The sequence below is a fragment of the Tenrec ecaudatus genome, chromosome 5 (assembly GCF_050624435.1).
Source record: "Tenrec ecaudatus isolate mTenEca1 chromosome 5, mTenEca1.hap1, whole genome shotgun sequence".
NCBI classification, from domain to species: Eukaryota; Metazoa; Chordata; class Mammalia; order Afrosoricida; family Tenrecidae; genus Tenrec; species Tenrec ecaudatus.
This window is the reverse complement of record NC_134534.1, coordinates 166,665,194-166,678,203: the sequence shown is the minus strand read 5'-3', so window position 1 is coordinate 166,678,203 and position 13,010 is coordinate 166,665,194. Positions and strand designations below refer to the sequence as shown.

The window sequence follows — 13,010 nt, the reverse complement described above, 5'->3', positions numbered from 1 at the left end:
AGTCCAGCAAAATGCTGGGTCCACCAGGAAAAGGTAGTTCAAATCCCCCCAAATACCCAACCCCAGGGCGTGGGGGTCGGAGGAACATAGAGCAGAGGAGAGCAACACCTAGGTCGCTGGCCTCACCTGAGCCTTGTGGCACTACTGTTTTTCAGAGCTTGCTGAGGGCTGATGGGCGTCATTGGCTGTCTGTATCCCATTGTGGGTCTTATGGGGTATTTATGATGACCTCTTGGAGTCAGGCCACCAGACAGCTGAGCTTCTGATGGGCTCATGCAGGAGGAAGCCGAGACAGGTGTCCTCAGGGAAGACAGAGGCGACAGGCACTCACCACCCGGTCACTGACCGACCGTCACCAGCAGCTTCTGGGTCTGTAGGTGCTACTGGTCACTAGCCCCGTGCAGAGAGAGCCTGCACCCAGCACCCACCAGAAAGAAGAGCGCCCGTGCTTACTTTTTTTGGAGCGGGAGAAGAACCGGATGCCCCCAGGAGAGGTGGAGGGATTGGAGCTTGGGGAGGACTCCTTGGACGAGGAGCGGAAGATGCCGCTGAAGCTCATCCGGCGTGGAGAACGTGGGGGCGACTCCTGGTAGGAGAACGGGAACACTGTTCTGGGTGAGCCAGGGCTGGTCTTGGGCCTCACAGGAGCAGACATGGGGCTGGAGGGCTGGTGCTGGGGGCCTCTGGAGAAGAAGCCCTTGGAGGGGCTGCCCGCGCTGAAGGGGTTATCCACCTGTGGAGACAGACAAGCGGGACACTCCAAACTGTACCTTCTGGCACCTGCCACTGCCACACCAGACAGCCCAAGGTACCTCAGGATGAGCTGCCTCCCCCTACCCCGCCAAAGTTTCCTGCCCAGGATGGAGTGGGATAGCTGGTAGGCTACCCTGTCCTAGGGGGCCAATGACAGCCCTACTCAGGACTTAATACTGGGGGTGAAAGGGAGTGAAACACTCAAAACTACGCATTTGCTTCGTGTCACCTATTTGGGTTGCCCTTAAGGAATCCTGGTAGTGAGATCAAGTAAGTGTTGGACCGATAACCATAAAGTTGTCGGTTGGAACCCAATAGCCACTCTGTGGGAGCAAGAGGAGGCTATAGCTCCTACAAAGCCTTACAGTCTTGGAAACATTATACAGGGTCACTAGGAGTCAGAAGCAACTCTCTGACAGTGGTGGGTTTGATTTTTCTTTCATTTTTTTGGTGTGTGTATGTGGGGAATGCTGGGGTCCTAGCTTTTACCTTTCAAAGCCTTACTTCTGTTTTTCTCAAGGTATAACGATTAGAATATGGTTCTCCTGCCCCATCTCAAAGGAGGAGACACACATCTCTATATCTGGAAGGGAACAGGCCTGTGGATCCATCCCAAGGGATCCTGGCCATGGGGCTTCCTCCCCACGACTCTGGTTCTAGATGAAATCAGAAGGAAAGCCAGGACCGGAAACCTCAGACTTTCCCGAAAGTCCTTGATTATTTACAATCGTCCCTGTAAGTGATGGGTTAAAAAAGTTTGCTTTTTTTCTTTAGAAAAGTATTCTGGTTCAAATAAAATAGGTCCCCGGTTCCCGTGTACAGTTCAGCGATGTTAATTAAGTGCCCCCCTGTGATAAAACCATTGCCGCTGTTTATTCCCTGAAGGGAAACCCAGTGCCTCTTAGGTATTCGCATTTCCTCCTCCCCTTCCCCGGATAATCACGAATAAACTTCCATTCCTACTCATTTGTCTCTTCTACATGTTTCCCAGAGGGACGGTCATACACTATTTGTCCTCTTGTGACTTACTTATCCCCTCAGCATGATGTTGTCAAGGCTCCCCCATGTCATAGTGTGCGTGTATCAGGACTTCACGTTCCCTAAGGGGCGAGTCATATTCTATTATATGTATGCCTTATCTTGGGTTTATCCATTCATCTCTCGGAGACACCTTGGTTATTTTCACCTCTGTCTGATGTGAACATGGATGTAGAAGGATCTGAATCTTTGCTTTCAGGTCTTTGGGGGTGAGGGGTTGGGGGGCTGGGGATATACCTAGGGGAATTGCTAAGCCCTGTGATCACTCTATGTGTAACTTTCTGAGGAATGCAGTCCGTCATTTTAAGCCAAAGCATATAACATAGCTCCAAGACTTAGAGACATATCGGGTAGACCCTATATACTGCCTGGTCTGGCTCACAATGGCTGAAGGTGATTTGTTCTCTGTAGCATATACCTTGGCTCAAGGCCCAGCTAGGCCCTTACTGGATGGTCCTGGGCATGTACAGAGTCCCTCTCAGCCTGTATCCTGCTCTGGGCCATGTGTCCTCACCTCAGAGGGCTGTCTGAGGTCGAATGAGAATTCACCTATGAATGTCAGCATAGTACCAGATGTACAGTCACTAGTCGACCAAAGCGAAGTGGCTGTTTTTACCACTTGGTAACCTTACAACCCTGGAGCAGAGAGGGCCCCCTCACTCGGGACTCTGAGTCCAGCAGCAGGAAAGGGCAAGGGCTTGTTAGTAGCAAGCACTGGCCTGACCAAGAGTGGTCCAGCACTTCTCAAGCGACCTAGAAGGCTGCGGAAGCCCTGAAAAGAACCCTTGACTACAGACAGCAGAGCGCTGAGAATGTGGGTCCAAGCCCGGATCCAAACCCACCTGTCTGAGGTGAGTCACGGGCCCAGGCCTTCCTGGTGCCACATGAAGGGCAGACCCAGGTAAGCGCTTCCCTCATTGTAAATTTGAACCCATGAAACTACTCAAGGGTGTTTTCAACACCATTAACCACCCCAGGGTCAAGGGTCTACTCCTGCCTGTGGATTCTGGACCCAACTTCCAGAATCAGATGGGGAGCCTGACTGCTCCCTTCACTGATCAGTGGGGGTGACGGTGGGGGTGGGAGCAGGGGGAGGGGGTAGATACAGAACAATGACCAAAGGAACAGTCAGATTGGTTTTCTGTTTTAGCCATTTGATCTGAAAAGCATTTAGGTTCTCTGTCGTTGGTGCGAGCAGTTATGTGTGGGACTCAGGTTTTCGGAAATGTGTGCTAATGTCAAAATTCTTTTATTGGCAAGGCGTAACCGAGGAAGAGCCGAGAGAGAAGGACAGTCAGAGCGGGAGGGCATGGGATGCGTGTGTAATTGTTCACGTGAACGAGAGCACCTGTGCAGGGTCGGAATGAGCTAGATGGGGCCCAGGCGCCACTTCTGAACATTCTCATCAGAGTCTACAGAAGAGCCCTGATTGAAAGGGAGAGGAGGCAGAACAAAAGGGCCAATGTTCATGAACTCCAGACCTTCTGGAGACATGTAAGCTGGAAGAACCCCTGAGACAATGGCCCTTAAACCCCAAATACCCCTGACATCTTCTTAAAGCCAAATTGCTTCAACCAGGGGTCTGCAAACTGTAGCTCATGAGCCGTACATGTCTCTTTGGGTCCGTCCGTCCATGTGGCTCTGAGGTACAGTGAAAAAAATCGAAAGGCTATTATTCCGACAATGATGATTTCATTTGTTGGTAAAAGTGTATTTGTGGCTCTTGAATACTTTTTAAATTGCTGTGCACTCAGGGCAGGGTCGGCTCATCTGTCTCCAAAGTTGGGGACCCCTGGCTTAGATGAATGAGTAGAACATGAGTGTCGTGGGGGACTGGGCTTTTAGAAAGCTCTTCAGTGAAACCGAGAGAGCCAGCACTTGGCACTTCCCCACCAGCGGCCGCCTGCGGTCCTGCCGCTTTCCTGTTCTCGCGTGATGGAGACTATTTGGAGGCTCCTTCTCCGACAGGTTTCTGCTTTCAACCTGATGCTGTTGTCACTCTGTCTCGATGGGGTCAGATGAGCGACAGCAGCAACTCAAAAGGCTGGATCGGGAATTTGGGTGAGGGGAGGCGGGGGCACAGGGAGTTTATCTCAGAAAATTGAGAGAGATTACATCATCACATTCACTTGAAGAATGCAATCGATGTAACTGAATTGCACAAGTGGACACGACAATTGGTGCTTGTCCTGCTTTGAAGGTGCTCAACATCGAAAATAAAATATTCTTTAAAAAAGAATTACTGGTACTGAGTCATCCAGTGGTGGGCAGAAGGTGCACCCTGAGGGGGTGTTGAGAGAAGTCTGGGGAACAGCGTGGATGAGAACTTGAGAGCGAACCCTGCAACTGGGGGCAGGCAGAGATTCGGTAGACCGATGCTTCCCAAAGTGGGCGATACCACCCCTGGGGGTGCTGGAACAATCCAGCAGGGCTGCAAAAGCAAGTCCCTGCACTGTCCCCGATTATGATACAAAAGTTTTTAATTGCCAGGGGCACTAATTTTTTTTTCCTGAAAAGCGGGTGATAGGCCAGGTAAGTTTGGGAACCTATGCTGTAGACCAGCGGTTCTCAACCTTCCTCATGCCGTGACCCTTTCAGACAGTTCCTCATGTTGTGGTGACCCCCAACCATAAAACTATTTTTGTTGCTACTTCATCACTGTCATTTTGCTACTGTGATGAATCGGGCAACCTCTGCAAAAGGGTCATTCAACCCCCAAATGTCGACCCCCAGGTTGAGAACCACTGCTGTAGGAGGTCCCAGGTTGAATCCTGCTACAGTTTCTACTATGGAAGATTCGTTTTCTTACCTATAAACTGAGGCACTGGACCTGCTTCCACAGGCTGGTGAAGATGAGGGGGCCAGGGTAAGCACAGCAAGCACTGTTCTGGCACCCAGAGACTATCTCACGTACATCTGGTCAGTGCGCCTCTCCTGAGTTTATGCCAGTAGATACTTGGTATTGGTAGAATTTTGGGTAGAAGACAGGGCAGGGCTGAATGACAGACTGGCACTGAGTGGAATTCCATTCTGTAACAGGGAAATCTGAGACTGACTTGGAAGGTCTGTGCACCCGGTCTGTCTCCCGCTGGGATGGTCTAGGCAATGGTATAAACGAGGAAAGCTCCATCGTGGGCCATAGCTGTGCCTTTATCAAGTCGTCATGGAGGATCTGCAGGGGACATGATGTTGGATGGACAAAGTGCTTAGAGGAGTGGAGTGTCGGATGGCTATGGTAGGGTGCCAGCACTGAGGATGATGGGAAAACAAGGAGAGGGCATCTGGCTTCCCATCAGGAAATGAGGGGAGAGAGGCACACCCCAGCTTCCCACTAGGGAAGGAGAAAAGGACACAGTGTCAGAGCGAGAGAGGCCAGTGGGGCCAGCCCAGAAGAGATCCGTGATCCACGGCCTGGACAATAATCATCATCATGGACTCCAGAAAGGAGGCCAGGAAAGGTGGGTCCCCAGGGAGGGTGTACATATGAAACCCAGGGACCAAGGTAGCAGTGAGGGTCAGTCAGAGAAACTGCTCACTGGGAAGCAGATGGGCGGAGGGTGGGATGAAAGATTCAAGAACCAGGGTCCAAAGCTAGCTTGGCACCACTGCCTTATTAGTCTGTCAGCTGGAGGTAGGACCGCTCAGTCTGAGGCCTGTTGGCACCTATGAGCCCAAACGGAAAGGGTTTAGAGTTCCCAGGGAGAGAAGCCAAGAGAGATGGGTTTACAAGATCCACAATCTATAGGGTCTCGAGCCCCATGGTAAATCACTTGTGTACGTAGCGGGTGGCTGCCTTTCTTTCTTTTTAAAATATTTTATTGGTGGCTCTCACAGCTCTTATCACAATCCTTCCATACATTCATTGTGTCAAGCACATTTGTACATAGGTTGCCATCATCATTTTCAAAACATTTTCTTTCTACTTGAGACCCTGGTATCAGCTCATTTCTCCCCTCCCTCCCAACCCCTCCTTCCCTTCATGAACCCTTGATAATACACACACACACACACACACACACACACACACACACACACACACGTCTTACTCTAATTGCTGTCTCCCTTCACCCACTTTTCCCCAAGGAGTGGGTTATATGTCGATCATGGTGATCAGTTCTCCCTTCCTCCCCCCACCTTCCCCGTCCCTCCTGGGATTGCTACTCTCGTTACTGACCCTGAGGGCATGATCTATCCCGGATGTCCTGGGTTACAGTGGCCTTTCTTCTCCCACTCCCACGGAGACTTCACTTCCCGCTCTGAAGAGGTGATGCCCTGACATCACCCTGCATCCAAGCACCTCCCCCTGGAGCCAGTGTTAGATTATCCCCCCAAGGGAGGTAAGCCCAGCTTTATTTGTGTGCTTTTATTTATTTACTTACTTAAAATTTGACATTTTCCTCACCATATCCAAGATTCTGCTTTTAGGTGTGGCTGGCAGTTCTCCCCCCCACAAGCCTACAGCATGTGCCTTCTGGTAGAATCAAAGCTGCTCTTCACATGTGCCATCCCGAAAGGGATGGAGCACCCACTAAGCCAGGTAAGCACAAATACACCTGTGCTTGCTTACCTAGCCTACTGGGCACCCAGTCCCCTAAGGAGAGCCCTTCTTTTACATTATTGCACACATACTAAAAAGTTGGGGCTCCATTACAGATTCAGAGAGTGTGAGTAGCTTGTCCCAAGGTTACACTCAAGGCAGGTTCCCAGGAAAGAGAAATGAAAGAATTGGGCAATTTTCTCAGATCAGAGAAGAAAACCCATGATCGTGTGCAACCTTACGGGAGGATAGATTTGAGAACATTCTAAAGGAAGAAAAAGGTTTATCATTTAAGAGACAGCAGGCAGGGGAAGGACAATCCAAGGATTCCATTACTAGCTAGCTAAGCTGAATGGGAACCCCAAACTGGTACCTCCATTTCATGGGCCCTCACTCTTCCGTCCCAGTATCATGGGTGCTGGGTGACCCTGGGCTATGGGTTAGCACAGTCCTGCTATGCAGAGCCTAGCAAAACTCACCATACCAGCTGTGCACACTCCAGGGGGCAGATATGTTACATCAAAGAGGTTCTGTCGTTCAGGGGAAACGATACCAGAGTAGGCCCAGGCTCCTGGTTTCTAGAATGGCCATCAGTTAGCTTTAGGGACAGTGATGGCCATGACAACCGGAGTGGGGAGGAAAGAGGCTAGCAATACCCATTCATGTCCTTTAAATGGTACCTGGGAAACAGAGGAGGCTGCCGAGTTTCAGGTCACCATGAAGCTTGGCTTTCCAATCCACTCCCAAAGGGAAGAATTCACGAAAGGAAGGAGGCATTCTCTGGAGACACACTAGAAGGGTGGAGGGCATCATAGTCTTGCTGTAGGTCAGTCACCTCCTCTGAAAGTCCTGCCCGACCCAACCCAGCAGAAAAAGGACGCACCAAGATTCAAGCAACTTGGATTCCGGCTTGGCTCAATCGTTGTCATGGGACCCTGAGAAGCTCTTTTCACTGTTCTGAATGCCCAGTTCCCTTGTTCTCACAAATCAGTGGATATGTGTTGTATGGGACCCCGGGATCTTCATACAAACCTCAGAAGAAAGCCTCATTCATGGTGAAAATCAGCATTCCCACCCACTTGGTCGGAGGGAAGACTTAGGGAGAGAGTTGGGTTGACTCAATATGAAGAGATGTGATTGTCTTTTATAGCGGAGCTACAAGCTCCAACCTACCCAAACCTGCTTCACAGGCATGACCTGGGAGCTCTCACCTGGGGTGCCATCACCCAACACGGGTTCCAGGAACAGGAGTGATTACAACTTCCGGTTTCTGCTCTCTCTGGTTTCAGGTGCACTGCCTCCTCAGACACCCCAGGGGTTCCTGCAGAGCCCCCCTTTACCCCTCTATTCTCCCTCACACCCTCCTTTCTCTGGTGAGAGCCTGGCAGCCTCCCCTGATGCGCTTCCTGCCCTCTTGTTGCAGATTGAATGTGTCCCCAGAAAGATTCCCTGAAGCCCTATTTCTAGTACCTTGTTTGGATATCGGGTCTTAACAGATGTTACCCATTAACTCGAGGGCATCCTGAGTAAGGTGGGTCCCAATCCAGTAAGAATGACAGCCTAATAAGAGGAGGAGTGAGAGAGACAGAGAGTAGATGGCTCTGCCACTATGGGTTCTTCTGCAACTGCAAGACAAGGAACAAGTAGGTATCCCAGAAGCCACAAGAAACAGGAAGCTATTTCCCCCTCAAACCTTCCTGCTTGGCTCCCTTGAATTCTGACTTCCACTCTTCAGAAATATGAGATGGTGTAGTTTTGTTCTTCTTAGCCACCTGTGTGTGGAACTTTTTTACGGCCACTTAAGGAGACTACGACCCTCCCTATCAAAACTTACCTTCCGAAGGGGCGAGAACCAGGGGGAGTTTAAGCCATGCCTCCTTTTTAGTGTGTCTACATTTTGAACTGGACCATTGCTTTAAGGGACAGACTTTGGCAAGGCAAGAAGGAAGCCCTTCATGGGCAATCTGGAGACTTGTCCACATGAATAGTCAATACATCTGCTTGTAAAAGGCCATACAAAGTCAAGGCTATTGGAATCTAATGGAAAGTGGAACCAACAGTTTTCAGGTCAGAGGTAGGATGTATCTTTCCTCTGGGATGAAAGGTGGGCAGAGAGGAGACCCCAAAGTCACAGCAAAAAGCCAGTGGGTATCCCAAGCACCCCACTCCCTTCTCTTTCCTTCCTTTCCCTTCCCTTCCCAGGATAAACACTTGGCTTCTGAAGTCCTGTCTCAAGGACACACAGCAGGCACTAAACAATACAGGGAGAAAACAAATAATCTAACACCCCACCCCACTCCCCCCATCTACCATTCCCGCCTTTCCAGTCTCTTGAAAAGGGCATCGTGCTTGGGACAACGTAAAGTTCTCAACAAGATGAATGGACTCAATGGCGGCAACGAGGGCTTACATACAACTGTGCGGATGCTCTGGAACTGGGTGCTGTTTCGTTCTGTTAGATACAAGAACCAATTCAACAGCACCCAGCAGCAGCCATCACCTCGAGGCTGACTCATCCCAACCCAATACAGCGTTTCTGACAATCTGCATGGGAGCGGACCGTCTCATCTTTCTCCCATGGAGTAGCTCAGAGGTTTGAAACTGACCTTGCAGTTAGCAGCCCAATGCTTCCCAGACATAGCAGGTAGCCCACCACGGTGTAGAAGATTATATTTTACTGAGTTTCTGTTCAGGGTGGCAGAAAAATATGGAAATGGATAGTGGGCATAGTTGCATAGCATGGTAACACAATCAACATCAAATTGGTTGAAATGACTGATGTTTTGTTATCTATACTTAACAACAACAACAACAATAAAAAGGGAATAGACTCATTTGAGAACAAAGGCCTTCCCAGTTACATAGGAACTAAGCTCCTCATTCTTCTGGGGCCTCTATGGGTCAGCCATGCGCTGTTGGTCGACAACTTGCTGCCACCAAATCTATTCTGACTCGTAAGAGGGGAGAACTGCCCCCTGAGAATTTCCCAGACGGGAACTCTTTATGCAAATAGAAAGCCCAGTCTTTCTTCTGCAGAGCAATTGGTGGTTTCAAACCCCTGAGCTTGCGGCTAGCAGGCTAACGTAACCACTACGCCACCAGGGCTCCTCGTTACTAGTACTAATTTGTGATGTATGTCTTCTCTCCTCACTTGGTGAGAGGGTCAGACCCACATCCTAGCCTTTTGTTTGCAATACTACGGCCAACGTCAGTCACCACAATTCGAAGGCAATATTGGGTAGCGGTAAGAAAAACATCATGCTCCCCTTTCTGTCCCATACCATTCCTTTGTGACCACAACTTTATTCAGTCCCTTCCAGAGAGCCCCAGGTGAGGTCAGGGTTGGGCTATGTGCAACTGCAGCCCGACTCTGTGTGTGTGTGTGTTTAGTCCGCAGTCTGTGTGTGTGTGTGTGTGTGTGTGTGTGTGTGTGTGTGTTTAGTCCGCAGTCTGAGGCCTTAGATCAGTGTTCACTTTTGGCAAGGAGGAAGTGTGTGTGTGTGTGTGTGTTCAGTCCCCGCAGTTTGAGGCCTTAGATCAGTGTTCACTTTTGGCCAGGAGGAGGCAGAGTCCTGTGGTCGGGTCTGACTAGCCTGCTGTTCTTTCTGTCACCACCCCCTGTCCCCTCTCCTTGCCGCTCCCATCCCACAACTACCACTTCTTCCCTGCTCGCTTGGGAAGCTCTGGAGGTCATGGCTACAGCGTCTTCTGGGACCCATTTCTGTCTGGGCCCATCACTGTTAATGGGCTTGCTTGTGGTACCAGGCAGGGCCTAGAGCCAGTTTCACCCCACATGTCTAAACCAATAGATTGATCCAATGCCATGCAATTAAAAATGCTTTGGGAACAGACTGGCCTCGGCCAGTGCTGTCCTGCCCTAGTTCCAGCTGGCATCACCCAGAGCCCCGGTGAAGGATTCACTTACCACCCTCCGCAGGCCTGCTCTCGCCCCTCTCTCACCTGGTTTCATACCAACAGCACCTTCCTCAAATCCCCACCACAGGGGTCTGATATTCAGGGCTCCCAGGAGGATTCCCCTTCCCAGGCAGCTGGTCCACCTTCCTGGCTCGACCCCCCCACCCTTCCAGGGAAGCACAACTTCTGGACTGTGGGAGCCAGTGCAGAAAGCAGCTGTGTGGAGACTCGGGGTTCCGAATGGAAGAGAAAGCAATTGGTGGGCTCAGGGTGGGACAGCAGCGAACCAGACAGAGGCCCAAGGCCCAGGAGAAAGCAGAACATGAGGATGAAGGGGAAGGAAAGGGTGCCGTTGCATCTGGATAAGGTGTGTGTGTGTGTGTGTGTGTGTGTGTGTCTGTGTGGGTGTGTGTGTGAAACCAGATTTAAGGGGAGACTGAAGGCAGGGCAGGGTTGGTTGAGGAACCCACTGCTATCTGTGAAGGAGCGGTCACCAATCCCCCATGGACCTCATGTCACAGCCATCAGGGCTGGCTGCCGGCCTCCTTGCTCTATTGCGTGGCCCCTCAGGACCCAGGCTCACCACTTGCTTGACTCACATTTGTGGTTCTAACCACATCTGAGGGTTTAGGAGAAGGACAAGGGAACAGAACATAGGGCGCTCTCATTGGTGGCAGCAGGTGAAGGGGAGGTGGGGGTGCTTAGTCTGAGTCATTGACCTGTCCCACGGTCCTCTGGGCGGGAGGTGGCATCTCAGTTGCCCCCTCATGTGGGACGTGAGAGACTCATCGAGGGAGGCCGCTTACCTTGCGAGCATGCTTGTCCGCGCTCTCCAACTCTCCATCCAGAAGCGGCATGGCGAAGGAGCTCAGATCCTAGGACGAGAGGAACATGGTCAGTTGGGGGCCACCAGCCTTCGGCCTTCACCCAGGGACTTCAGACGGCTCCAAGTGGGCTCCTTCCTCATGAATACCGACCTGGGGAGGGGGGGGATGTGGTGGTGTACATGGTTCCAGGAAGGTGAAGAAGGGCTAGCCTCACTTCCACATTGCCACCCTACCCTCCTGAATGCTGAGCCCCTTCGAAGCCCCTCTTCCCAGGGGAGGAAAATGACTGGGGAGAGGGAAAGGAGTGTGGGGGGAGAGAGAGGCTATTGGAGTATCTATGGATTGGCTGATGAGTGAGACAGGCACCAGGGTCCCAACAGCATGGCCTGCACGTACATGCGCGCGTGTGCAAGTGTGTGTGCGAGTGTGTCAGAAGGGGCGGGGCAGTAGCTGTGCAAACCACCAGTCATCCACACACCGCGTGGCCCGGGGAGAGTGGATAGAAGTGGACACAGGCAGTAGTGCGCCCTTGGCACGGTCCCAAGCAAAGTCATCCTTTCTCCTTAGCCATGTCACCCCCGGCCTTGGTCAAAGCTCCTCCCCCAGGCAGTCCTCGTGCCTAGAGGCCTGATCCTTCACCTGTCTTCGAACCCACCCCGCTCCAACGCAGCCTGCATGGACCCCAGGCTGCCCCCTTGCACCTGGGCTCACTCGGAGTGTTTTGCTCTCCAAATATCAGTGTCTGGCCTCACTTTGCTCCATCCTGCTCACAGAGGGATTTGAAGAATGCAAGTCTGAATGTGCCAGCCCTGCCTCCTCCACCCCCAGGGCCTCCCGGCCCCACTGCAAGTGCTAGCACAGTACCACAGACCTCCTCTCAGACACCCTCGTCTCAACTTGGCCTCCGCAGTCCCCAGGGTGGCTTACCCTGGAGCATGAGAGGACCACCTGGAAGGAACTCATGCCCGGGCTCTCGAAGGGAAGAGTTAATAGCCCAGGTGCAGCCTGGTGGAAAGCCAGCTCCTCAGGCACTACTCAGGAGGGGGCCGCAGTGAGTCCAGCATGGAGTCCCACTGCAGCCAGCCTCCCTCTGCCAGCACAGTCCACCATAGGTTGATGCTTCAAAATGCAGCTCTGTGGAGGGGCCCTCTGCCAGCACCGCACCCCCGCTATTCAAACATCTGCCTGAGGCTCAGATACAACCACTCCCCCCACACCACACCACACACACACACACACACACACACACACACACACACACACACACACACACTGCCAGACCTGGACCTGACGTCTCTCAGTCCCTCCAGGGCAGCGCCATCTGTCCCAGCACGGAGATGGCACAACGACAGCAGGGAACTGACTGCCCTGGCTCTGGCCAGCACTCTCAAACCTTTGGGCCGGGCTCTTCTTTGGGGTTTATGACTTCCGGTCTTGCCATTCTCATGTACAGCTTGAACTCCTACATATCCCTCAAAGCCCCATCCAGATGACTAGATCGGGCTTCCACCCACCTTCTGGCAAAATGATGTTTTCCCTATCTTCTCTCGTCCCGTGCTCACAGTCCTGCAAGCCCATCTCACAAGAGGATTGCTCCCTTCATGGTCCCATGGTTATTTACCCGTCCATGCCCCCACCTAGACTGACTCCATCAAAGGTCAGGGGAGGAGTCACCTGTGCATTCTGTCTCCTACACAACAAGCGTCCCATATACCACGATGTCCATACACCATCACCCCGGCACTACAGCACGGGCAACTGCAAAGCCCAAATGTCTTGCCAAACCACCCGGTTTCTGGTGTGGTTCACAGGGAAGGGGCAGGCGCAGGTCACTTATCTCCAGTTTAAATGAGTACATTCCTCTCGTGTTTCACGTGGTCATTACCCAAGAACATTTGTTCAGCAACAGCAGTTTCCACCTGGGAAGGCATTTCGCAAAT

General features: G+C 51.8%; 1 protein-coding gene across 3 annotated transcripts in view; it reads right to left on the bottom strand.

Annotated features, from left to right (window-relative positions):
• Positions 1-13,010, bottom strand: part of PRKAG2 (protein kinase AMP-activated non-catalytic subunit gamma 2) — a 305,092-nt gene that overhangs the window by 199,030 nt on the left and 93,052 nt on the right. For all 3 annotated transcript variants that reach the window (XM_075550213.1, XM_075550212.1, XM_075550211.1), the window contains exons 2-3: positions 11,050-11,118; positions 454-733 (exon numbers count right to left, since the gene is read on the bottom strand). In XM_075550213.1, the coding sequence (XP_075406328.1) occupies positions 454-733; positions 11,050-11,118 (349 nt within the window). The remainder of the gene's footprint in view (positions 1-453; positions 734-11,049; positions 11,119-13,010) is intronic.